At 38.2% G+C, this 27,964-nt stretch overlaps 1 protein-coding gene across 4 annotated transcripts in view; it reads left to right on the top strand.

Moving 5' to 3' along the window:
- NR1H4 (nuclear receptor subfamily 1 group H member 4) overlaps positions 1-24,666 on the top strand; it is a 70,299-nt gene extending 45,633 nt beyond the window's left edge. For 2 of the 4 annotated variants that reach the window (XM_045553142.1, XM_045553140.1), the window contains 7 exons: positions 1,752-1,892; positions 3,751-3,884; positions 5,731-5,829; positions 6,170-6,269; positions 9,589-9,735; positions 22,776-22,889; positions 24,046-24,666. In XM_045553142.1, coding sequence (XP_045409098.1) covers positions 1,752-1,892; positions 3,751-3,884; positions 5,731-5,829; positions 6,170-6,269; positions 9,589-9,735; positions 22,776-22,889; positions 24,046-24,284 — 974 coding nt within the window. In that variant the 3' untranslated portion in view covers positions 24,285-24,666. Of the gene's footprint in view, positions 1-1,751; positions 1,905-3,750; positions 3,885-5,730; positions 5,830-6,169; positions 6,270-9,588; positions 9,736-22,775; positions 22,890-24,045 lie in introns of all 4 variants that reach the window. The other 2 variants (XM_045553141.1, XM_045553139.1) reach the window with 1 other exon arrangement.
- Positions 24,667-27,964: the final 3,298 nt, after the last annotated feature.

Here is a 27,964-nt window from a genome sequence, read left to right as displayed (position 1 = left end):
AATAACTAAGTGGGGGGGTAAAGTGGTTAAAACAAATAGCTATTAAGTGCTTAATAAATGATATATATTATTCCAACAGTCTGTTAAAATAGGAAAGACTCATGTCTCAATTTTGACAGAGTCAAAGACACTAGATGCTACATTCCAAAGTGAGCCCATCTTGCAGAAATGTCACAGTGGATATTCAAGAACCAGTTAAATACCTCACCTATTTTGAGGGTATGAAGAGATCAGGAGTTGGAAATCACAGAGAGGTCTTGTAAAGATTTTGGAGCCTGTGACCAGTGTGCTGTGTGCATCTTACATCCCCATTGCAAAGGGCAGTGTCGGAGGTGGGAATGTCTGCCCCTCAGGCCACCACTGGAATGCGTAGTACCTTTGTAAGAATTAGAAAAAGTGGTCTCCTCTTGCTCCCTAAATCTGTACATATGTACATTAAGGAGGTCCTGCTGCCCCAGGCCCAATGAAAGGGTCTTCAACAGGATCGCTTGAGGCATTTGAGAACGTATTCCCTGAAGCCGAGGGACATGAAGATTGGCATCTGACTTTCACCTGAGAAGTCGAAAGGCAGGAGGTGGGGTGGCCGACTGCTCATGGATAAATGGAAGAGATTTCTCTGCTCCCCAGAGATTGTTGGACCAGAGAAAACCACCATGGGATTATCTTAGGTCCATGCCAAGAGGGCCACATGGAGGACCTCAGTGTGAAAAGTGTGGAGTAAATTGCCAAACTCCTAGATGAGAAGGAGATGCAAGCCATGGACTAGAAGAGAGATGTATTTGCTCTCATGAAGAAAGTGCAGATGAGAGCATCCCCATGATGGGAGGTCTCTAAAGAACCCAACCCAAGGAGAGAGTCAACTTTGAAAACTTGCTAAGTATAAGCCAACTTATAGCGATACCAGGCAAGTAAGCACATTCCTGTCATTTCTTCTTTTGCTCCCCACAATCCTCTCTCTATTCAACACTGGCCCCTTGACTCTGAAAGTGTCAGAAGCTACGGTTAGCCACACGGAGGAGAAAGAGAAGAGTGGGGAAGAGGAAAAGAAGAGATGAAGCCAGTCATATCCTTTCCGTACTCTAGGCATCTTACCTGCTACAGGCTGCAGCTGTGCTACACCTTCTCAGGGGAGATGTTTGCTTTTAGATCAAGGTTGGCATTTTTAGTATTATGCCAGGATGGCATATTAAGTACTGAATTAAAACCTTGAATGCATCTTTCTCCCCAAATGCCTGCTAAACAGCAACCCACTTTCCAAATTTAGCTTAACGCTCTTTTCCTATCCTGACATTTTCATCCCAAACTGACCAATCTTTGTGTCTGCTCTGCCCCAGAACAGCCTCCTTTCAGAACTCATGCAACACTCAATTTCAGGTGGTTAGTTGTTTGCATGTCTTTGTCCTCAGCCAGCCTGTAAACCCAAGGAGGGTAGGGATGAATTATTTGCCTTTGAACATCAGCACCTATCACTCGCTGGCACATAAGTTTCCCCCAGTAAAGATGTATGAAAGTAATTTATCTTAAAAATAAACAAGCTAAGACTTTCCTAAGACAGGCTATAATTCAAACTTCTCTTTATTTTTTAGAGGTAAATTAAAAACATCAGCTTTCTTGACAACACAGTGTAATTGAAAGTACTCTCTGTTGCCAGTGTACTCAAGGATTGCCTGGGCCATCTCTCAATCCAAAGGTGTTCTTCTGAGACGTTGTAAGAGGCCCTTTTTTTACATTTTTCAGTGTTTCTCCCACAGGTTTCTTCAGGAGAAGCATTACCAAAAACGCTGTGTACAAGTGTAAAAACGGGGGCAACTGTGTGATGGATATGTACATGCGAAGAAAGTGCCAAGAGTGTCGACTAAGGAAATGCAAAGAGATGGGGATGTTGGCTGAATGTATGTATACAGGTATTCACTTCAAGCAATTAAATTCCACTAAAAGTCTCTTAAGAAGGCAGATGTCAGGTAACTCACATCATGAGAATGGTACATTCTTGAAAAGGGTAATGAACCACTGAAATTGTCCAAACTGTCAGATAAAGAGCATTTTATTCACCTGAGAGAAATGCCTGTTTTATTGTTCTTTGTTGCAACGAATTATACGTGGAGTGAGATGGTATTAAATACAGTTCAAATAACATGCTTTAATGAGCTACAAAGAATGGCAGTCTAAAAGTTTCCTCTAAATTTGATTTTAATATACTTATTTATTCCTTAATTAGCATATAAATTTACAGTTGTGGAAAAAATAAGAGTGGTTTATAAGGTATAACTGCCTCTGAATTGTCCAAATAGAGTTTTAAACCAAGTCATTTTATTAAGAATCTGTCTTCTCTTAGTGCAGCTTTGAACCAATTTGTATAGGTTTACACCGGAAATTAACTACTCCCAGTTTTAATATAATTTTGTCCTTTGATCTGATAAAGAGACACTGTATTAACTGCTGGCTTTGTGAGGAACTGTAATCTTCATCAAAAATTGGAATTCATGCTAGTATATAACATAATTAATTTTTCATTCTGCAAATTTTACAGACCACTCAGATTCTGAGATATGTCCTGTTCCTCCTCAAATCACAAATAGACAAACAAATGTCACCAAGGGGATGATAACATTCAGGGAGGGAATGCCACATGAAATAAAAGCCTTCAGAAGGTGACTCCAGTTCTATTGTTCCCGAACCGTACAAGCAGCTGGGATGGACCCAGGGAAATAATGCATGCAAGAGGGAGAAAAATAGGCCTGTGTAAATAATCCAGCTCTGGGTGGATGAAAGTTTTATAGTGGCTGATCACAATCTCATCTTAGCATCCATGAAACAAGAGCCTGCAGTAGGGGCTGCTGCTGGAATCCAGTCTTGCAATGGAAACACCTTAACACTGGGTGGTTCAGGTTGCTCATCACTTAAATATGAACTTGTTCCAAATGCAGCTCCAAGGACATTTTGCTTAAGTCGACCTATAAGAGTCTATGATATTATGTATGAACATAAACTTCTCTAGTGACAGATGCAGATCTTTCATGATACTACAAAATAAATTTCCTGCACAAAGAAATTCCTGGAACTTTGTTTTAATAACATTGAGAGAAAAAGAAGGAAGCTAAATGGGAATATGGGAGATTGTTTTAATTATTTTTATAGCTTGGTTTAAGTGTAAATCAGTGATGATATTGTATGATCATTCAAAATGACTTTTCAAAGTCACCTTGACTTATTTTCAACTTTAACTTTATTCTCAATAATTTGTACAGCTCTGAAAATTAACAGGATTTGTAATTTTTCCCTAACGAATGTTAACATTTGTTTTACTCAACAAGTTTATGTGTGTGTAATGTGAAATTGAATATGCTTCGTATGGTACAGTATGTAAACATGGATGAAAATAATATTAATGCTAACCTTTTTATTGGCTGAATGCCTTGCACTTATACAATGATTTTGTATCACAAATTCTTTATGTAAAGCCCATTTTTACAAAATGATCTGATTATATTTAATCTACATGAAACTCTATGAGGTAGATATTTCCATTTTACAAATGAGGAAACTGAGACTCACAGAGGTTAAACTTCTGGTTCAAGGTCAAGTCTTAAACCTTGGCCTTCTCTTTTTAAAACACCAGAAGGGCTAAAATTAGTTCTGTGCCAAATTGTACAGGAGATCTTCTGGGCCGAGCACACATCAGCTATTTCATGACCACACACCCAACAGTACTTTCTGTGACTGGTGAAATTTCTGTGCTTATTTTTTCAGGCTTGTTAACTGAAATTCAGTGTAAATCTAAACGACTGAGAAAAAATATGAAGCAGCATGCAGTTCAGACCGTGAATGAAGATAGTGAAGGTCGTGACTTGAGACAAGTGACCTCGACGACTAAGTCATGCAGGGTAATAACATGCAATGGTGTCTGCCAAAGCCTGCTGGAGCTGAGCTTAGGTGCATAGTGGTCTGGCTGGGGGGCTTTCAGATTAGAGCCACGGCCACAGTAGAATTTCCAGTCCAACTGTGCATTAAAATGGATTCCTTCTTTTCTTCCTAATCAAGAGAGTAATATATGCTTTGATGTAAAAATTTGAATAAGAGCAGTGCATAAAGAAAAAAGTGAGTTTTCCCTCTACGTGATTCCATTCCACTCCTACTACCTAGTGGTTGCCAGTGGGAATGATTTAGTGGGTAAGATAAATTTTTTCCAACTGAGTTTTGATGATCATTTTTTTCCCTGTCATTAAGAAGAGAGCCTCAAACTGGGAAGGATGCCCCTTGTAGTATAATTTGAAGTCAGGCAATGTGATGCCTCTAGGTTTGTTCTTTTTGCTCAAGATTCCTTTTGCTATTTGGGCTCTTTTTTGGTTTCATATAAACTTAGAATTTTTTTTCCTAATTCTTCAAAGAATGATGTTGGTATTTTGATAGGGATTGCATTGAACCTGTAGATTGCTTTGGTAAATGTAGTCATTTTAATAATATTAATTCTTCTAGTTCACAACCATGGGATGTTTTTCCATTTCTTTGTGTCATCTACAATTTATTTCATCAGTGTTTTGTAGTCTTTCTTGTAGAGATCTTTCACCTCCTTAATTAAATATATTTCTAGGTATTTTTTTTATTTCAAGATATTATGAGGGTACAAATGTTTTGGTTACATTTTATGTCTTTGCCTCACCCAAGTGAGGTTTAGAGGCTTGCCCTTCCCCTCTACAATGCCTAGGTATTTTTTTGTAGCTATTGTAAATGGGATTGCCTTATTAATTTGGTTCTTGGCTACATAATTATTGGTGTATAGAAATGCTACTGATTTTGTATCCTGAAACTTTAGGTGGAATTTTAATTTGCTGTTAACTGAAAAACCAATGAGTCATTATTGTCCAAGCCACACCCTTCTCAATATTTATTAAATTATTGACAAAAAAATTTATCCACATTTAGTTTTTAAAATATATTATTTTGTATTCATTTCAAAAAAATAATTTTATATAAAAGTATTATTTTGGCATAGTGTTTAGTCAGTACCATGTTCATATAAGAAAAAAAGAGTTGATATAATTGTTCTCATTTTCCAAAAGAGACTATTAAGGGAGAAAGAGATGAGGCCTGAATTGTCCAGATTGTTGACTTTCTATTTTAGGGGTCAACAAACTTTTCTGTAAAGGGCCAGATATCATAGGCTTTGGCCACATGGTCTGTATCATTCAACTTTGCTGTCTCAGTGCAAAAGCAGCACAGACAATACATAAACAAAGGAGTATGGCTGTGTTCCAATAAAACTTTATTTACAAAATCAGATGGATTTGGTCCATGGGCCATATTCTAAGAGTATTCATTTGGAATATTAAATTCTACATGAATATAGTATTCATAGTGTTCACACTATGCTGGGATATTTCATTAGTTATGATTAAACCTTTAACATGCACTGACCTTCTATATGAATGGGCTCAATATGCTCCATATCCAGACTGTTATTTATTTCTAAGAAATACATGAAAGGAATATTTTATTACCTTTATTTTATGGATAGAAAAATGAGCAACTTGGAACAAATTTAGTGAAATGTGATATGACTTGCCCAAGGAGACAAAAAAGAGTTACACGATATGTTTGAGCTCACAGTTTCTGCTTATTTAGGGCTTTTCCAGTGATTTCTATTATTAGTTCACTCCAGATAAATGTGCATATAGAAAGAATGCCTCATAACCACCCTCCCTAACACCTTTTATTTTCTTGCCAGTGTAGGAGAAAACTGAACTCACCCCAGATCAACAGAATCTTCTACATTATATTATGGATTCATATAGCAAACAGAGGATGCCTCAGGAAATAACAAACAAAATTGTATGTATAATATCTGAAAATACATGGGTTTGAAGTTAATATTTTCTTGAGCTTTTATTACTTTGAAGGTAGAATTTATGTATGAATATGTTACTTTGAAATAATTAGAGATGAGAATTTAAGTTACACATTTAAACTCTTATCAGCATTAAACAATTAAAGAGTAAGCAGTCTCACATCTACCTCGGTAATGGTAACTGCTCTTCAAAGATCTGAAAACTATTAACTGGGTCTTTAAATTTTATTTTCTAAATCCAGTTTTTCTTTAGTCTAATGACTTTGTATTGATTTATCATTTTCATATCTACTTACTAATCATTTTCTTTCTCTTAAAATTTAGCTAAAAGAAGAATTCAGTGCAGAAGAAAATTTTCTCATTTTAACTGAAATGGCTACTAATCATGTACAGATTCTCGTTGAATTCACAAAAAAGCTGCCAGGTATTTTTTTTTAATGACAAAAGTTAATATTATTTGAGAGCTTAAATATGTGCCACAGATTATGTTAACTACTTTACATGAAGTGTTTTGTTCAATTCTCAAAACTTTTTTGTGAGATCAGATGTATTATCAATATCACTATTGCCAGGTACTTTTACCTACAAAAATGTAGTTATTTCTCTGCTACATTCTAAAATATTCTTATGATATTGAGAGAGACAGGTCTGTTCATTGTAAAATGAGTAGCACATCTGATTTAAATTAATGTGTCCAACGAGTATAGACATGAGATTTTAGAGCTGGAAAGGATATTTAAAATCACTTATAACTCTTCCAAATCAATACATTAAAAAATCGAGACTTTGCAAAGTTGCCATTCAACCATTTATGCATTCAATAAGCCATTGTTTATACCTATTCTGTACTGTGTCTAGCTATTACCTTCAAGGAGAGTAGTAAAAGGGTATAATAAACACACACACACACACACATATGAAATACTATTTGAATGGAGAGGAATTAGTTGCTAATTGTGTCTGGGAAAGAAGGGGAGATTTCAGAGAGTATCATATTGGAGTTGTGTCTAAAAGTAAAAGAGATATGCTTGTGAAAAGATAATGAGACATGAACAAGAATAGGGTTATTAGAAATGGGAAAGAAAATTCACTATGACTGTAGTAAAATGTCTATGGTGGGCTCCTTGAATAGACAACAAGGTAAGTTGGCACCAGACTGATAAGAGCCTTAGCTAAAGAATTTCATCCATGTCTCCTGGATGGTAAAGATATTTGGGTGGCTTGGAGAGGGAAATACATTTTTGTTATAAAGAGATGGCTTTATCAGGTTTGTATAAGATGTATTTGAACAGGGAAGAACTGGAGGCAGGGAGGATCAGTGAGTATGCTACTGCACAAGTCCAGGCAAGAGGGCTTAAAATAAAGCAATAGCAGTGCGAAAGAAAAGAAAAAACAAAATGAGGAGAGATTCCAAAATCCTTGGGGCTTGATGAATAGTTGTATGTGTGAGATGAGAGAGAGAGAGACCTATCTATGGTTGTTCTGATGGTGCCAGCACAAAACTGGAATGCAGAAGTCTTATCTCCCAGTTTCAAATTCTTTCTGCCATTTTATTAATGCCATCTTAGCCAAAAGGTTTAAGTTGTTTCAGTGTTTTTTAAAAATCTTAGTACATTAGAATCTCATGGTCTAGAAGAGTATAATAAATATTAATACCTTGTATAGCAGCATAACACTGTAATATTAAATTACAGAAGGGAACTTCTGACATAGGATTTTAATTAAACATGTTAATTTCCTTTCTGCCATTATTTTATTAAATGTGTCATGGATAGACGTAAGCCTACATAAAATTCATAAAATGTGAGGAGAAAGTTCTTGCCATCATTGAAACATTAATATTCTCTCATTTCTTTATTAACAATGAAAGAGGAACTTAATTTGCTATATGCTAATTAAGCTGACTGCAATCTTGATAAAAAAACAAAAACATAATTACACCAGAGTAAAATCTATGGGGGGAAGAATTGGAAAAGGGAGAAATGTGATGTTTTAGTTATTTATGGGAGAAGCTTTTTCAGTTCAAATGGTCAGTTGGTTTTGAACCAAGAAATAATTGAAGACAAATAAAAATCTTATTCATAAAAAAGTAGCTTATCTGAAAGTATTATCAATATCTTAACATCTCTTCTTTCCCAGTGCCTAGCCTAATTTCTGAGGGAAAGAGTACAATTAATGTGTGTTCAATGAATAAAACAGAAGGAAAAAATTAAAAATACAGAAAGAAATAAAAGGCACAAAAACCCTTGAGAAGGAAAAAATTATTTATCAATAATCATAGAGATAACATCATTACAAATAGTAATGATAGGGGTATAATAGGAATACTGAAATGCCATTTTGTGAAAAACAAAGTTGAGTCGTTGCATTCAGAAGTTCGTGGAGCACAGCCTGTGCCGGGCACTGTCCAAGGTGCTGGAGACCTAGAGGGGAATTAGGCTTGGCTCCTGCCCTCAAAGAAGCTCGGAGATTCTCAAGAATAGTGACTCTGAATCCCTAGCATTGCATTCTTCTCTAAACTCCCATTGTTGTTTAGTCCTTTCCTAAGCCATTTAGACCCTGATGGCATTATTTGTCTCTATTCCTATTTGTGTGTGTGTGTGTGTGTGTGTACCAGCATGCACGGCAGCTTGTGTTTTGTTTCGCATTCATTCATTCATTCATTTAGTCATTCAGTTATTCAACAAATAATTCTTGGGTACCTATTATATGCCAGGCACTGGGGATACAAAAGCAAATAAAATAAAGCATCTGCCCCCTAGAAGTTTACTCTCAGTAGAGGTGGCAGATAATTAACAAATAAGCAAATAAATCTCTCATATCGTGTCAGGTAGTGGTAAGTTCTATGAACAAACATAAAGCAGGGAGAGACTAATGAGTGCTGGGAGTACTCTTTTAGGATGGGTGACTCTAGAGCACAGCCCTGATTGCAGTGAGGGAGTGGGCATGGGGATATCTGGGAAGAGCATTCATCCCTGAAGCAAAAGTGGGCTTGTGTATTCACAGCAGAGCCTGGGAGTCAGTGTGGCTGGGCACAAAGAGCAAGGGGAATGAGGAGCAGGAAGTGAGGTCAGAAAGGCTGTACCACATAAGCCTGGATAAGGACTTTGGATTTTCAGGGCAGTGTTATAGTCCTTTAGGTTGGCAGTTCTTTCCTTATTTTTCTGATTTTCCCTACCCTGCATGGTGCAGTCCTGAGTTCAGAGTAGATAGCACAATATTACTTTGATTGGCTTTTGGGGGAAATGCTACCCATTCTCTAGATTGACTGAAGACTCATGAATCGGCCAAATATGCTGGATGCACATAATGTTTTCTCCGGCTTGTGGATGCTTCCATTCTGCAAAGTTGGCAGAATGGAAGTCACACACACTAGGTGTGACTAAAATAATGGCTCAAAAAGTATCTGCCTAACTCCAGTTTCTGAGAGTTGCTTCATCTGAATCATTCAGTCTCTGCCATAATATATGTATCTGGTGAGGACTCAACATCTCCTTTTGCCTAACTCATTTGATAAATCCTATTCAATGAAGATCAAAGTCAGTTTCTATTTTGGGGTAGAATAGATACTTATTGACTCAACTGGACCACCCAATTGTAGAACAATTACAAAATCACTTTATGGAAATATTTTATCAATGGCAATGATGGGGATGATGAGATATTGTTATACATATACAACGTGAAAAATTGTTATACAAATACAATTCCTTGGTATTGATTTGATTATCATCTTTACCTAGGATTTCAGACTTTAGACCATGAAGATCAGATTGCTTTGCTGAAAGGGTCTGCAGTTGAAGCTATGTTCCTCCGTTCAGCTGAGATTTTTAATAGGAAACTTCCATCTGGACATGTTGACCTATTAGAAGAAAGAATTCGAAAGAGTGGTAAGTGTTTGGTTAGTGGTAAAAGAGACTGCTTCTGCAAGTAAAATTGGCACACCCCCATGAAGGCAGGGCTCTTGCTAATCTTATGCAATGTTATTAATCCATTGTGTCTAGCATGGAGAATGGTTTTAAAAAGATATGTGTTAAATAGATAGGACTTTTAGAGGCTTTTCTTTCTAGAGTATTAGTAATATCATTCTATGATTGACTGAAGTAAGTTTAAAGTTTAAAACCAATGTTTTAGAATAGAAATTGGAAGGAAAGTTTTCAGGTAGATCTGTATCTGTAATATAAGTACAATATAATTTAAAAATTGAAAATTATTTTTAAAAGCAGTCTTTCCATAGTCATTATGTTTCTTCCTTCTAGTTAAAAATTAAAAGTATAATTAGCATCACTGGTAGATTAAAAATCATACACTTTTAAAAGAGGCATTATTTTTAATATATTCATTGATTTACTAGTTTAACAAACATTTAAAGGCAAGGTACTATGGTGGTAGTCAAGAGAAAATCTTCACTGTTCCTTCCCCTTAGAAGCTCCTAGTCTAGTTGGAAGAGATGAACTATATCTGATTATAATAAAATGTGGAAGAGAAAAACTGAGAGAAAGGACAAGTTCTAGTTGGGAGGGCTCTGAAAAGGTTCTGTTGGCAGTTGAGCTGGGGCTTGAATGAGATTAGATTTGTATACTCAGAGTAGTGGTACAGAAGAGAAGGACCAGCAGGTGCAAAGGGAAAGAGGCAAGAAAGCTCAAGATGTGCACACAAAGAAGAATTTGTAGCTGAGTTGATTGGATTAAAGAGAAATAAAAAGGAAAGAAAGCCAGAACCAGATGGTTGAGGGTCTTGAATGTTGGGCTAAAGATTTTGCTGTTTCCTCAGTAATTTTGGAAGATTTTTGAGCAGAGAAGGGAAAACACCAAAATCAAGCTTTACAAATCTTCCAGCAGTGTTAGGACAAGCCTGTTAGGAGGTGAGAGGTTTCAAGGACGTGACCCTTGCTGCCAGGAGAACTGGATAGGCGAGGAAGGATCTGGGAGATGTATCATTGCAGCTTATCACTCTTTGAAAGAAATACGGATTTTGGCCCTCGACAGATTTTATCACCTACCTGTTCTGGGCCCTAATTTGTACTTTGTGTGTTTGTGTATGTTTGTGTGTGTGTGTGTCCAGGCTATAGGAAAAAAGTTGAGTCAGGTAACCTCAAAAGCACAATCCAGTTCTACAAGTTTTATTGTTTTTCTTCTCTTAACTAATTCAATTTTTTCTGATTGGTGGTTTAGCCAGTCACTCAGCCACTCAGCCATTTACTTAAGTGTCCTGATTTTAAAGCTACAATCAGTAATTGACAGTTCAACTTAGGAAAGAGTTAAAGGACACATGCTTAAATTTTCACATGGATGAATTTCTTTGTTGGTTTAGGGTATTGAAGGTAGATTGGTGATTCTCTCTTTATGCAGAAAATTATGGTGGCTTTAACCTGTGATGGATTAAGCCTCACCAGCTTATCTTGGTCACTTATTTGGTTCTTGCTTGGTGCTCTCTTTAGGAAAATCCAAGAGTCAAATCCAATTTTTAAAAAACTAATAAAAGGAGACAATGACATGTGACAAAATGTTATTCATTTTCCAGACAGGTTTCTTTAACTCTCAAAGGTTCATACTCTAGTTAATGTGTATTCAGTATATTCATCAAGAACCTGTGGTGATTAAGGATAATGACTGTTAAATCAGGCTTGAATTTAGGCTTTACTTCTTATTTGGTGCACATTTCATTTTTTTAAAAAAGCTATTGAAATAGACCCCATAACCAGTTCGATCTCTTTGAAATCATGACTAACTTTAATGTTTATTCTGCAATTTTGCCTGGATTTTGATAATAAAAACACCACAAGGCAGGGTCTTCCTCTTTTTGAGTTAGTATTTTATCCTGGACACCTAATGGATGCTCAAAAAATCTGTGGAATGAATGGAGGTTTGTCTTCAGTTATGAAGCTGGTCCATCTATTTACTCTTCAGATGGTTGTTCTCCCAAATATCAAAGTTATTTGTATCCCAGACTGACAACTAACCAACAAAAGGTCTCCTTTTTCTAGACCTTGCCTGTAGTAGTTAATCTGGGATACAGATACCTCTTTTGCATTTGAGTGTAAGAAAAGGAGAAAGGCAGTTTGGGTATGGAAGTTCTGCTGTGTCTCTCTCTTCTCATCCCCAAAGATGAGTCATTTAAAGTTGATTCAGGTGCCAGACAATAATAAAAAAAGGGATGCAATATCTGTTATATGAATTGAAATGTTTCAATGACAGGACATCTGAAGGGAAATTGTCTAGCAGCTGTTCTCTCTCTCTCTCTCTCTCTCTCTCTCTCTCTCTCTCTCTCTCTCCACCCCCCCCCCCCAGGGTGTTCAGCTTCCATTTTTTAAAAATCTTTGACTGGCTTCATCAGACCTCCTAGGTCCTAGGCCAAGTCAGGTGCTGCCATTTCCATGTTGACCACTGGGTTAGTACAGGGTCCTTTCCCAGCCTGGATAAGGTAGAGAAAATCCCTTTTTTACTCTGGTTCAGCTGGAAGAAAAAACTAGAGTTTTCCTAAAAAGTTTATTGAATTAGTAAGAGGAAAATTATAAATGTTTATAGTTTATATGTGTAAATATAAAAGGCATATTTACATAATGTCTGGATCTATTAATTATAATACCAAAAGATACTTATTCAGCACCACCTACTATGTGTCAGGCTCTACTCTAAGTGTTTCTGTGAGCTCTAGTTCCTACAAGAAGCAGATACCAAGATGGGACTAAGTGTGCCAGAGGTTAATTGGGGGAAATGCCCCTGAAGAATAAAGGGGAGGGAGCAGGTGTAGGCCAGGCGACGATACCACCACACTGATCTGACACCTGTGAACAGAGAGGGGGAAGGAAGGACTGGCTGTGAGAGCATCAGACCACAGGGCAGTTCTGAGAAAGTCTCAGCCAGAACAACGGAGAGGGACCTAGTTCAAGCTGCCCATTGACTGGGCCAGTACTGACACACCCCCTATGCTCAGTCATTGGTTGGGAGAAGACTGATGTAAGTATGTCCTCAGTGTCCACAGGGGCAGCAGCTGGACACTCACGACCAGCAATGTTCCACACTGCAGCTGTCCTTAAGGGAGATCTGAATGGAGCATTTCCACGGCCAACGTCATGCTTCACAAAAATATCATTTGCTCTTTATAACACCTTGAGTAGACATTATGAGTCCTACACCAGACCTAGACCCTGTAGTACCAATAACTTCCCTCCTCCAAAATCTCTGTCTCAAGCACTCCTTCTCTCTGACATTCCTGTCTAACTTTCTAGCTTACCCTCTTCCAGGACCCTGACTCCAAGGATTCTTTGTTCCAAAACAATTTGCATTCATTGACCTTCCATCCACTAACCCTCTGGCCATTGATTCTACTACCATTTGCCTGACCTCACTTCCCTCAGTACTTGACTTGGTGTTCATGGTCCATCAATATGATCACTTCCTTGGATTGTTCACAGGATACCCTCAATTCCTTGTCTTTCTCTCACCTAAAGAAACCCCATCTCTGAGTAAATACAACTCTCCACCTACTCTGTGCTCAAACCTGAGAACTGAACCAGTATGGTTGTAAGTTAAGGAGCACACAGCTCCAGTGGACCTCGGTACTGCCCATTTATCCCCTTTCCTTAGTCGATTCACTCTTACTCTTATGGGAAACCATCTCACACCTTCTTCTCTCTCTTCAAACTTCCAACACCTCTCCCCCCTCATTCTCACCTGATAACCTTATTGAGAGAAGGTAGATTTCAAGAACATGCCATAGGAGTTGAGGCTCAAGAAAATGTGGTCAATCCCCTGGTTCAAAGAAATGTGGTCAAGCTTAGAGGAAGATGGACTCCCAGGCTTAGTCAATATGTCAAGACAGGGATCGTCACGAGAAACAAGGCTGTGGCCAAGTTCCTAGAATTGGATGCAACATAGGGCCCTCCAGGGTTTCTTGAGTCTGGGCAAGAGCCCAGCCTGTTGGAGTAAGTGGAGTGGTCCTAGTTGTGAAGACACCAAAGCTTCAAGGTACATGCTCACACCCACGCATGTGCTCACACCCAGGTTCCCTTGACTTCTGGCTGCCCCATGTTTCCGGAGCCTCTCTGCAACACATCAGCTACCTCCAATAGGCAGAACACCTGTTTTTTTGCCTGAAGAGCACTTCCGATGGTGAGCTATAGAGTAGAGATGACCAACATTCCCTAAACCTTAAGAACAATCAAGCTGTTCTGACTCACATTATCATCTCAGAATACCTCCCCATGTTTCTTGGGGTGGCTCATTAGCCCTCCCCCTCTCCCTTGATGAGCCCTGAGTCAGTTTAGAATCCTGTCATTTTCCTTTGACTCTGTCAGTATGTTAACTGTTCAGTAGCAAGGGAGGGTTGTTTCCACTGGGACCTGTATTTGTTGATCTGTTCGCTCATTTTTTTTTCCAACAAACGTTTATTGAGTACTGCCATGGGCCAGGTACACTGGGGATGCAAAGATGAATAAGATAAAGTCATATTCCTCAAGGACTTCATCTTCCAGGGGAAATATACATGAAAATAAATAATCATATATTATATATAATTTTAGTTAGAGGTTTGGCTGCTGTAACAGAGACTAAGAATAAAGAGTGTTCAAATGAGATAGAAAGTTATTTCTATCTTGTAATAGCCTGGGCATGAGCACTGATAGGGCAGCTTCACAGTGTCTTTCTGTGTTGCTGCTCATCCATCCATAGACTGCTGACCACATCCCTGTGGTCTAAAGTGGCTCCCTACCATTTTGGTACAACCACATTCCAGCCAATGGGGAGGGCAGTGAAGGGAAAGAACTGCACGCCCTCCCCGTGAGGGCATGATCCAGAGGAGGTATACACGACTTCCACTGAGGTTCCAACTTAACTTCTTCATCATACCTTGACACAAGAAGCAGGAAGACCTGCAAAGAGAATAACACAGTAACTAGGCAAGAAATGATGAGGGTCTTGCCAGTTAAAATACATATAATCAATAAGAAAAAAAAAACCTTGATTGTAATTTCATAAGTTTCAGAACTTATGATTCTTCAAGTTTCAGAAAGTTCAAGAATAAAGTTTTCCAAAATATGGTCTATATAAACAAATATGCATGTCTCTAGTTCATAATAAAATACTTTCCCCAAATATCAACTGCATATTGTGACAACAAAAACCATCCAAACTCACATGCTGCTTCATAGTTTATCATCTTTAATGATGTTTCCATTTATTAATATTTATGAATTTGCTTCTCCCAGTGGATTTTCAGAACATTGCCTCTTCCACATGCCACATAAAAACCTGATCTTGCAAGATGACCTTTCAGAATAACTTTTTATTCTTATGCTAATATAACACATTCTTATTTCTATTGTACATTTAACTCCAGAGTAACATGATGTCTGAAAGTTGCATTGTTTGTGCCTGCAGAACTCTTTAAAGAATATAATGTGAAATTTCTTTTTTGTTCTTCAAATTCACACTCTTGTTTGTTATTTTTATATCCCAATAATATACACAAAGACACTGTCTTCTCAGCTGCTTTTACTTAATGAGAGTTAGTGTTTATTTATGCTAATTGAGGCTTTAGAACTTATATCTGATAAAACCTGTGGCTGAATTGTTTCCACACAATTCTAATGCATCAATAATTTTATTCCTAATCTAGTATTATGATACAACTAGGTTTTTAAGCTGGAATTTTTAATAAAAATAGGAATAATCATATGACATTTTAAAATGATAGGATTGAAATAGGCTTGCTAATGCTGAATGAGTTTACATTTTAACATTAAAGAAATTATCAATAACTTCTCACGGATCATAGCAACTTGTTCTGTTTATTCCAAATATAAATAACCCCTGAAATTTATAGTAGTTTTTGGCCTTTTTGAATGTCCACAAGAGACATAAAAATATTCAATTAAGTATTCATATAACAATATATCTTGTGAATTTTTTTAATGTTTTGTTTTTATGTACGTCATCTTGTTAGTACTACTCCCAATGGCCCCTCATAGGTGCATGTTACAGCTAATCAGCAGGGTGCCAGGAAATAAAGGCAGGTGTTCTGACTCAAAGCCCAGCACTCTTTCTATACGTCGCACCTGACACCAAAGTCTACTATTTGCCCAACTATCGGCTAATAGGAAATATAAAGACCTTGTAAAACACAGTTCCTGCCCTTCAGTTGAGACATAAAATGTAAGTGGAATTTAGGAATTTCAAATTGCTTTTACGTAAATGATAAAATGAATAGAGACAATGAGGTCAAAGGAAGGGGATAATCTTATTAGAGTGAGGAAGTTGCAGCTAGTATTATTATACTGAACTACGTTGTGCTGATTTTTCTGTGCTATGATTTCACTGCTTTAGCCTTTGCAACTTGTACAATATGAAAACAGGCATCAGAACTCCATTTTCCCAAGATGCAAATCTGAGCTATCAGTTCAGATACTGACTTTGAAAGAAGGGTTAGAAATATAAAGAAACAAATGGCAGAATATTTATTGGAAAGGTAAAATGCTTAAGTTAAAGTTTAGAATTCTTAGCATCTCTAATTTTGCTTTTCAAAGTGGTCGCATTATAATTTTGGCATGGGCAAATTTGAGACTCAAATTATAGGAAAAATCTTTAAATTAAGAGGAAGCATTAAAGGAATACAAGTGACCAGATTCCTTTCCCCTAGGCCGAACTCCTTGTTCCTCAGTTCCATTTCCCAAGCACTTTGTACATGCTCAGTGGGGGATGTTATGTATTTATTTGTGTACATCATCCCCATGAATCCAAGGGGGACGGGTTCCAGGATCTCTCTTGGATACCAAAATCCAAGGATGCTCGAATCCCTGATATAAAATGGTACAGTATTTGCATGTAACCTATGCACATCATCCTGTACATTTTAAATCATCTCTAGATTACTTATAAGACCTAATACAGGCCGGGCGTGGTGGCTCACGCCTGTAATCCTAGTACTCTGGGAGGCCGAGGTGGGAGGATCGTTTGAGCTCAGGAATGCGAGACCAGCCTGAGCAAGAGTGAGACCCCGTCTCTACTAAAAAAATAGAAAGAAATTATCTGGACAACTAAAAATATATAGAAAAATTTAGCCGAGCATGGTGGTGCATGCCTGTAGTCCCAGCTACTTGGGAGGCTGAGGCAGAAGGATTGCTTGAGCCCAGGAGTTAGAGGTTGCTGTGAGCTAGGCTGACACCTCGGCACTCTAGCCCAGGCAACAGAGTAAGACTCTGTCTCAAAAAAAAAAAAAAAATCAAAAACAAACAAAAAAGACCCAATACAATGTAAATAGTTGTTATACTGTATTGTTTAGGATGACAAGGGCAAAAAGTTTGCACATGATCATTATAGTCACAATTTTATTTCCAAATATTTTCAATATGTGGTTAGTTGAATCCATGGATATGGAAACCATGGATGTGGAGGACTGACTGCATCTTCCTCTTCCACCAGTCTCTTAACTGCTTGAGGACTTCGTGCTCCCAGCACTAACACAGTGCCTGGCGCATAGTAGGTATACAAATATCAGTGAATTTTGTTGAGATGAGTCTGGTACTTGACAATACAAACTCTGGCAACTCCTAAGCATCAGTGAGACCTAATCTGGCCAGACAATTTTTAGCCACTAGGACCAATGAGAAGTATATTAAATATTTTAAATTAAATATTTTATTTTGAAAGTAGTTCTGTTCTGAATTGTTAATGTGATGGCAACTTTTTACTTAGGGTCAAGAATATGGCACAAATGACTCACTAGGTAGAGTTTAGCCATTGAAGTAGAGGACAGAGTCCAATCTCTCAGCCCCACAACAATGTCTTCCTTATCTTAATGGCATCCTTTGTCCCCATCGCATTTCACAACCATGTCAGCTTTGTCACAAGGAACTAACAAAACATACTATGGCCTAATTTAACCAACATTTATTAATCTCCTGTTATGTCTCCAGCAGGATGCTGGTTACTAGAGATACAGAGATGAATAAGAAACATCTATGGAGCACCCTTTATGGGCGAGGCATTGGGGACACAGTAACTGGTTCCTGCTCTCATAAAATTTGTATGGCATTTCATACTCCAGTGGGAAGGAGAGATGTGAATCATGATAGGTGCAATAGAAATGAACATAGATAAAGAAGCCAATAATTATGCTCCTCTGTGACAGGAAAATCACCGAGAAACCAACATTTGAACTTGGCCTTGAAACATGAGTGAGATACCTTAGCTTAACAAGGATTGTCTCTTATATTTCAGGAAAAAAGCATGAAGACATAAAAAGTGTGTCTCCTTGCTAGGGGAGCTGTGAGTTAGAATGTTCTTGGCTAACAGTAACAGAAAATCTAACTCAACATAGCCTAAAAAATAAGGAAGTGTATTAGCTCAAAGGAGAACCCCAGAGGAAGTGTGGCAGCAGAACTGGTTAGTTCAGCGGCTCAGCCCTCCATCAGAAGCACAGGGCCTTCTCATATTTCTGCTCTGCTATCCTTGGTATGTTGGCTTTACTCATAGGCTGCTTCTCCTCCTGGTCATCTAACGGCCACAGCAGTTCCAGGCATTATGTCCGGGCACAATGCCCAAAGGAAAAAGAGATGGTCTCTTCCTGAGTATGAATCTTTCTTAAGAGCTTCCCAGTGGACTCCCCTTTAGTCTCATGGCCCGCATTGCACCGCTGTCCCTGCCTACTCCCACTTCTGATGTGGGAAATGAGCCTGATGGTGACTGGACCTTGGGCTGGAGCTCGGATCTGCCTCCGTCATGGAATATGGCTATGGGGGAGGGATGGGGAAGGTAGATATGTCGTGTAGGCAACAAACTGAATCAGATTTAGGAAGCTGGAAGAATTGGTGTCATTAGTTCGTAGGGAAACCATTGGGACAGCGAGAGCTTCGTTTGAAATGAAAGCAGAAGGCAGACATAGCTTTGTGTGCCATGTCAGGTATGCCTTAACCTTTCCTCTATGGGGTGGTGCCATTTCTAGAGCAAATAGTAACATTTAAAACAATATGTTCAGTCTATCTTGAGAATGTCAATTATAATAAATTATATAGGGGTATTTAAAATACCAGAAGATGTGTCTTGTATAATATGCATACACAAACATATGTAATATGCATGCACGCGTGCACACACACACACACACACACACACAAATCTGCTTTGTTTTTGTTCCCAATTAAGACCAGGAAGTTAATTAGTAAATAAAACACATTTATATTTAAAACAACTTAAAGCAGTATGGTGTTAATTCTATCAAATGGTTGTTCTCTCAAAGAATATTCCTGATCATTGAACAATTAATTTGTCAATCACAACCGTTTTTGTTTTTAAAGTGGGGGGAACCAAATAAGAAACAGAGAAATCATAACTGATTTTTTGCAGCTGGGAATTTTTCCACGGCAAAGTTTTGCGGTTAAGTTAGAAAATATCTCCCTCTTGTGGCCAAAAATCACTTACTTGGTTGAGCACGCAAAAGGGAAGCAAATTTTAAGCAAGTCTCCAGGAAGAAGGAGGAAGCAGGAAAACAGGAAAAGGCTGTCCCCTTCAGGATGATGTTATTGTTACATTTCTTATGTTAGAAATTGCTGGTTTGCAAACATTTGAAATACCCACTTTGTTTATGCCGGCATGGTTAATTCTGGTTGTTGACTCTAATTCCAAAAGCAGATTTAGATTTGATCTATCCATAGGAAATTTTTTTTCTTAAACTCTCGTATTATTTGTTTTCTATATTTCACTATATTCACTCTTGGCTTTTACAGCATGCACAAGATGAAACAATCATAATAAACATTTTAACCTAACTTTTCCCAAACATTATCAACCGTAATTAAATAGATCTTGTAGGTAACATCTTTGGAGGGTGAGTAGGGATTTAGAAAGACAAATGGAATGGAAAATTAGGTAATCAAAGGTGATTTTTTTTTACAACCAAATATTTTCAAATCAGTTGCCTTGAATATTTTCCCCAAATTATCATGTACTATTTAAAGTAATGGCATTGCCATGAATTATTAATATTATTTTAGGTAACTACAATGATGGGTGTAGTCCTTTAATGCTGAAAAAGCATAAAGATTGACATTTTTTTTTGAAGATGAAAAAGAACAACCTTACCAAGAAAATACAGATCTTAGTTTAGCTTTAATATCTAGAAAAATATTGAGGCAAATCGCACTGATTAGATAATTTGTATTTATCCCCAGTAATTTGCAGGATTTTTTTTTAAAACCCAACATATCCAATCAAAACAAATGTGAATTAAAAATAAATAAATAATAAAAACTTCCAACATAGCCTTGTAAAAACAAGAGTACACAAATTTAAGATTTTTTTTTTTTTTTTGAGACAGAGTCTTGCTCTGTTGCCCGGGCTAGAGTGCCATGGCGTCAGCCTAGCTCACAGCAACCTCAAACTCCTGGGCTCAAGCGATCCTTCTGCCTCAGCCTCCCGAGTAGCTGGGACTACAGGCATGTGCCACCATGCCTGGCTAATTTTTTTCTATATATAGTTTTAGCAGGTCATTTTTTTCTGCTTTTAGTAGAGACGGGGGGTCTCGCTCTTGCTCAGGCTGGTCTCGAACTCCTGACCTTGAACGATCCTCCTGCCTCCACCTCCCAAAGTGCTAGGATTACAGGCGTGAGCCATCGCACCGGGCCCAAATTTAAGATTAAGATGAACTAAGATGAACCAATGTGTTGATTCAATTCTCCTGAATAAGAATAGTAATGGCTGTTATAATTATCTGTTCTAACATTTATTGAGGGTTTACTGTGAACCAGGCATTGTGCTAAGCACTCTACATATATTATCTTCTATAATATTACTGTTCTACAGAGTATACGTTACATTACACGTTACAACATTTCACAGATGAGAAAACTAAGGCTTAGAGAGTTTAAGCAACGTGCCCGAGATCAAGTCATGCAGCCAGATGTCAAATTCAGAGCTGGCTCATGACCTCTTACCTACTCTGCTTACCGGAAGCCAGGGCTGGTATTTCCAGGCTCACATACTCCAGTCCTCTGCATTTTAAGTTGCATCTAGTTTGCTCCTGGGTATTCTGTTCAATCTGTAACAGCTGGATAAAGGGCAGTCTTCCACGTGATGCAATCCCCAAGTTGCTCAACAAAGACACTGTTGTTAATAGAGCCCACTGGGATCAATTAAAAAACCCAAAGTTGAAGGGGAGAGGAGTGTGGTATTTTGACTAGAGAGGGAAAGGCCACGGATTCAATTTGGGAAGATTCTTTATATTCTTCTAAAGGTGAGGATTTAGACTTTCTGATAAGTTTGCTTTCTGTGAGGTATACCATTAGATGATAACTGTACTCTGTAGTATCTGAAAGCAAATTTTATTCTGGTTTGGTTCAGCCAAAGCTCTTTGGCTCTAGATCTGGTTTGTGATGGAAAAGATCAGTCTATTCCCATCTGGACCAATCCTGGGAAATTCATCCTCATCTTAATTCATTCTTAAGTCACATCACAGGTTTTTTTTGTTGTTGTTGTTTTGCTTTGTTTTTCTGTCTCCCCAATTTCCCAGCCAAATGCTCTTCTGCACAAACTAATATTTGTTGAATGAGTGGGGGAAGTGGTACAAAGAAGTCTTAAATTACGAAGAGGATTGAGCTAGATAAAAGAGAAGGAGGATATTCCAAGTGGAGAAAACAACATCTACAAAAACTGGGCAGTGTGACTTGTCTAGGGAACTGCATGTGGCTGAGGGTGGCCGGAGGAGAGGCTGCGTGCGGGAAGGTGGTGCAGCTTAGTCACGGCTCACCGTCAGGACTCTGGAGCCTGCCAGCTTCAGTTTGAATCCTGCTCCCACCTCTCACCAGCTGTGTGTCTTTGGGCTAGTTATATAACCTCTCTGAATCTACTTCCTGGGGTTTAGAAATACTAGATGAATTCTAGCACAATAAGTGTTTAAAACAGTGCCTCATACACGGTGAGTGCACAATATACACCAACTCCTACTATTATTATCATGAGTGGTGAGATAGGCAGGAGACAGGTCTCAGAGGTTCCTATGCAAAAAGGAAGACAATTAAAACTTTATGTCAAAAGCCATAGAGTGTTTTTGAAGGTTTTTAAGAGGTGGGGAGAAAGTATGTGATTTGAATTTTAGAAAGGTCATTCTGGTATCTGAATGGAGGGTGGATTGAAGGGGACCAAGCTGAAGGCAGGAAGACCAGGGAGGAAGCAACTGCAGGACCCAGATGAAGAGAGATGGGAGCTCACACTAGTCAGGGCCAGGTGCAGTGGAGAGGTCTGTGAGCATCACGTGAGAGGAGCAGGTGGAAGCCACAGGCCAGTTGTCAGGCCCAGCAATTGGGTGGGTCAGCATAGTAGCCATGGAGAATGGGAACGCCAGGCCAGGAGTGGATTTGGAGGAAGTTGCAGTTTAGTTCTGTACACAGTGTCCTTGATTTTGGACATATTAAGTCCAAGTACCAATGCTTAGTAGGCAATGGATACATAAAAGGTTTGGTATTTCAGAGAAAGAGAGATCAGAACCCTTTGATAAGAACCCTGGCCTATTTATTAAATGAAGCCATTTACACTTTTGGATTGAAGAACAACCATTTTTTGTTAAGATGCTATCTCTGCATTAATTATAGATCTTAATATTAAAAAAGATTAACTAAATACCATCTAGAAAATGGTGAAGTTCCTGAGATTCTTTTGGCAATTCAGGGGCATTATCATTTATTATTCAGTAGTGACTGAAACAAAGACACTGCTGAAATTGGATACATACAAATCATTGATTAGGCTGTATTTTGAGGATTTTGTTAACTGATCTTTGCAATGTCCTTCCTTTGTCTGGGATATGTAATGTACAGTAAGTATTTGAATGTGTGCATATGGGTGCAAAAATTAACATATGTATATGTGTAATGTGTTTCTAGATTTACACTTTTCAGTTACTCAAAACTTTGACCATGACTCTGCAACTTCTCTCATAGGTATCTCTGATGATTACATAACGCCTATGTTTAGTTTTTATAAAAGTATTGGGGAATTGAAAATGACTCAAGAAGAGTATGCTCTGCTAACAGCAATTGTTATCCTCTCTCCAGGTAATTTCAATGTTATGTTTTAATTTTTATGCCATGTTTTCCTCTGTATTATAGTAATAATGTTTTTTGAAAAAAATCCAGGAAACACAGAAATATAAGGAAAAAGTAAAATGGCCTATGATTCTACCATTCAAATTGAACCATCACTAACAGTTCAGTGTACTTCTTCTCAGTTTTTTTTTCTAAACATCATACTCATTCATTGAATAAATGTATATTGAACACCTACTGTGTACTAAACATAGTTCTAGACATTGAGGATACAGCAGGATACAGCTCCCATGGAGCTTACATTCTAGGAGGGTGAGAAAAATAATAAATGAAGAAAAAAATACAAATAATTTTTCAGAAGGTGGCAAATGCTACAAAAAAATAACGAGAATATAAAGAAAGAAAGTGGCAGGAAAATGATATTTTAATTAGTGGTCAGGGAAGGCTTTTCCAAGTGGTTGATATTTGAGCAGGGATACAAATGAAATTATACACTTTTTAACATAACAGAGAACGCACTGTGTTTTCTAAGTTTAAATTTCTTCAAAAGTCTTTTCCTAAGTCATTAAAAAATGATATTGGGAAGAGTTTGTTGTAATATGTGCATGGTATTCCATTGTGTAGATATACAATCATTTACCTAATTTTTACTATATTCAGGATATTTCCAAATTGTTCTAAACAATGTTGACATGAATACCTCTGTATGTAAAATTTATCTGTATTTTTATATTTAATAACTTGGAAGTAAGTGCTAGTTGTTACTTTGTTTTACCATAAAAATTATGATTTATGATAAAAAAAGAAAAACTTCTCAGCAGAACCTACTAAAATTATGCATGTATATGCCCTATGGCCCAGCCATTCCACTGCTGAGACTATACCCACCAGAAAGGATACTATGTCCACCTTTAGGGTTTCTGATTGGAATGAGAATCTAGGGAGGTTTCTTAGGAGCATTACGTGTCCTGTATCTTAAACTAGTTATGATTACATGAGTATATGTGTGTGCGTGTAAAAATTAATCCAATTGGACACAATGTGTACATTTTTAAGTGCATATTTGTAAACTTACACTTCAGAAAAGTTAGCTTGCTGTAATTATGCCAAATTAATGCTTTTCCACTTTTTCTATTTTGTCGTTTTATTTCAAACTTCAAAACAGACAGACAATACATAAAGGATAGAGAGGCAATAGAGAAACTTCAGGAACCACTTCTTGACGTGCTACAGAAGTTGTGTAAGATTCATCAGCCTGAAAATCCTCAACATTTTGCCTGTCTGCTGGGTCGCCTGACTGAATTGCGGACATTCAATCACCACCACGCTGAGATGCTGATGTCGTGGAGAGTGAACGACTACAAGTTTACCCCGCTTCTCTGCGAAGTCTGGGATGTACAGTGATGAGCATTGCAGGGGAAGGGGCTGGCTACTTTTTTCCCACATGATATAAATCTGATGTATAACGTTCCTTTGTTTCATTTGTACCTGGTCCCATCCAAGAAATCTTGATGAATATTTATGTAATAATTGCGCATATAATTTCCACAATTGTAAATACGGGGCTAGATAGAATCACTTTCTCTGCATTGTATTTCACAAGGCTTCAGGGAATCCTGCCTTCTAATTGGCATGCCCTGTTTGCCTAATTAAATCAATTGTTACTTCAATTCTACCTGTTGAACTAGGGGAAAAAAATCTCATTTTGCTCTTCCTTTCAACGTATTGGATTTATTTTATTAAAGAGTTGTATTCAATTTTGGCAATAAACCAAACATAATGGCAATAGGCTTTTCTTTGGGAGCAAAATTTGACAAATATAAAAACTCTTGTTTCTTTAAGTGCTGAAAGACATCCTACTGAACCTGAGGGGGTAAAATTTACAGAAAGATAAACTTTCCCAACATAAATGGCACTTTTCTCATCCCAGAAAAGTCCTGGTGAATATTCTTTCTTTTGTAATAACCCTCTGATCATTTCCTTTTCTTTGAAGTTCAAAGAGAATAGCGCACAGAAAACTTAATGATTTTCACATAAAATATTCCCTCAAGCAATCTCTTTTCCCATAGTTTGGGTCTTGAGGCAGCATTTACAATTTTAGAGTATACAGATAACTACAGTGGTGGGACCTTTCCTTATGTCTCTTAAAAGTGCTCACTATTGGCTTCAGTGTATACAATTAATCATTTTTGTGTTTCATTTTGTTTTTTGAAAACACTCCTACAGCTGGGTGCACAGCTGTTGTATACTTCCCCCAAAGCAGGAATTAGTTCATTTCCTTCCTTCATTGTTATACTTTTACATTCTTCTCCGCTATCCTTTGGTGAATACAATAAAACACCTTCTATAAATAATGGGCTAATATCTCCCTTTCTCCTGAAGTCAGCCAAAGTGGAGCTTGCTTAGCAAGAGTTTTTTGTATTAAAGTAACCCTGGAATTCTAAAAATAACTAGTCAGTGGAAAGGGGAATGAGTTGGGGCTACATCAATTGGATTCTATTTGGTACGACAAAAATGTCCTGAGTCCCCACTAAGTATAAGATTCATTTGCTAAACTCCATGGGGGTTATAAAAATGATTAAGATCCAGTGACTGCCTGGAGGGAGTTACAAGGGGGTGCAGAGGAGAGTGCTGTGGGCTTTACTAGGACTCTGGGCAAGTCTCACGAAAAAGATGGAATTTCCTCTGGGCTTCAAGGATAGCCCCAAATTCTATGGGTCAGAGTAAGAGGGAAGGGAGTTCAGGGCAGAGAGAGGGGCGGTAGCAAAAGGAGAAAGGTGGGGAATTGTGCAGATATTAAAAGACCAGACGTGATCTGGAGGAGGGAGGCAGCGTGCACAGCCCCTTTCTAAGCTAGTTTCACTGCTATAAAATGAAGACATCAGCACCTACTGCTTATGGGGGTTTAGGCAGTTAATGAAGGGTGAGTGGGAAGTTGCAGGCCCACCAGGGGAGGAGGATGGTGAGGAAAGGACATTTAAGAAAGATTTATGAATGCCTGAAAGGGTAAATACAGTTGGGGGAACTGAGTATGGTTTGATGTCTCCAGATCACAAGCCATCTGTGCAGAAATCAGTGGGGAATGAGCCGGAGCTGCTGGGGCACTGTAGAGGGGGCACTGTAGAGAGAGCTAGAAGATTAATCTTGTGGGTCTGGATTTAGTCAAGTGGTTCAGGCCTTGTAATAGCAAACAATAATGCTTATCACAGGGAAAACTAATTGTGATACTGTAAGAAATACGTATTTGGGTTTTGTTCCCCATTTCTGATACAGAGCTCCTAAAACCCTTGGGACTTCCTGAGTGATAGGGCTAATAGGAACATCTTTTATTGTTTACAGCAAGCCTCCTTCCACCTTAACTGAGTGGGGCTGGTCGCTATAGGAACCAACCAGGTGTTAGCGGGTTGAAACTTTCCGCGCTGATCTCCAACCTACAAGACGGGAGAAGGGCTGGGAAATGATTTCATTTGCCACAGCTGTTGGAACCTCCATAAAAAACTCCTAAACGGGGTTTGGAAAACTTCTGGGCTGGTGAACACTGAGGTGCTTGGAGGATGGCATGCCTGGAGATGGCACAGAAGCTCTGCTCTTCTGCCCTCCTTGCTCGCCTCTTTGCCATTTGGCTGTTCCTGAATTGTATCCTTTATAATAAACTGGTAATAGTAAACCATTTTCCTGAGTTCTGTAAGCTGTTCTGGCAAATTATTGAAACCTGAGGATGGGGTGTGGGAACCCCCGATTTATAGCTGTCTGGTTAGAAGTACGTTGGCTTGAAGATTGTTTTCTCTCACGTATAGCTAAATGTGATAGAAACTTGATAATACTTGGGCAATAAACCAATAGAGATAACATAGGCTCTGTGAGAGCCTGGTATGGCTACATTGCTAATAATTGTGACCACATCTTGTAGATGAAGTGGAGGAATGGGAGGTGTAGCTTGTTGTAGTCATTCTTGCTATGTTGTCAGCTTTTTATATCCCTCTCCAGATATAGATTGTATTAATTTCCTAGGGCTCCGGTAACAAATTATTATAAATTTGGCAGGTTAAATGGCAAACATTTATTCTTTCATAGTTATGGAGGCCAGAAGTCCAAAATCAAGGTATTAGCCAGGCCAAACTCCCTCCAAAGTGTCTAGGAGAGTTTTCTTTGCCTCTTCCAGTTTCTGATGGCTCCTGCCATTCCTTGGCTTGTGGCAGCACAGTCCTAATCTCTGCCTCTGTCTTCACATGGTCTCTCCCTCTGTCCCCTTCTTCCCTCCCTCCCTTCCTCCTTTCTGTGTGTGAGTCCTTTTCTCTTACAAAGACACTCTCATTGGATTTGGGGCCCACCATAATCCAGTATGATATCTTTTTTCAATCGTTACCTTAATTACACCTGCAAGGCTCTATTTTGAAATAAGACCACAAATTTTGGGGGGACACTTCAACCCACTACACAGATGTAACATAACATTGTAGTATTAACCATATGGACCAAAAAGCAGTCACAAAGTTAGTGAATTTAAAGGATAGCTTCATTTCTAAGGGAATTACGTCTTGTAGGCTTGAAGCCTCTGCCAAAACCATAAAGCCAGGCATCAGAGAGAGAAAGAAGTAGGTACACAGTCTAAATGGGGCAGCAGGGTATATATATTCAATAGGATATAGAAGTTCATGAATATTCATGAAAAACCCACATGTATGTGCATTAGGTTTACATGTGTGTAACATGTGGAAACATATGACCCATGTTCACTTTAGGATGGAGATTCAACATTTAAATGCATTATAATTAGGCCCTATACATAAAAAGGTGAAATATAGGGCATAAGTCCTTGAACTACGCATCCTCGGGAGACTGGCTAAAACCAGTTCTCAGTGGGCAGTCATACATCAGGAAAATGTTCTCTGTGGTCCAGAATAGTTGACATGTCAGAACCATAAAAAACAGGAGGAGGGTGCCAAGTGGTCTGAGGAATGAAGCCAGGGGTCTTCGGCCTTTGATAAAATCTAGTAATGACTAGCCAGGGGTTTGGAGTGAAAGTAAATGGGATGTGACCACCCTCCCATCCTGCCATGGCTGAGAGCATTAAAATTTGGTGA

The sequence above is a fragment of the Lemur catta genome, chromosome 6, assembly GCF_020740605.2.
Source record: "Lemur catta isolate mLemCat1 chromosome 6, mLemCat1.pri, whole genome shotgun sequence".
NCBI lineage: Eukaryota > Metazoa > Chordata > Mammalia > Primates > Lemuridae > Lemur > Lemur catta.
Note: the sequence above shows the minus strand (reverse complement) of the source record. Positions and strands in the feature narration are given on the sequence as shown.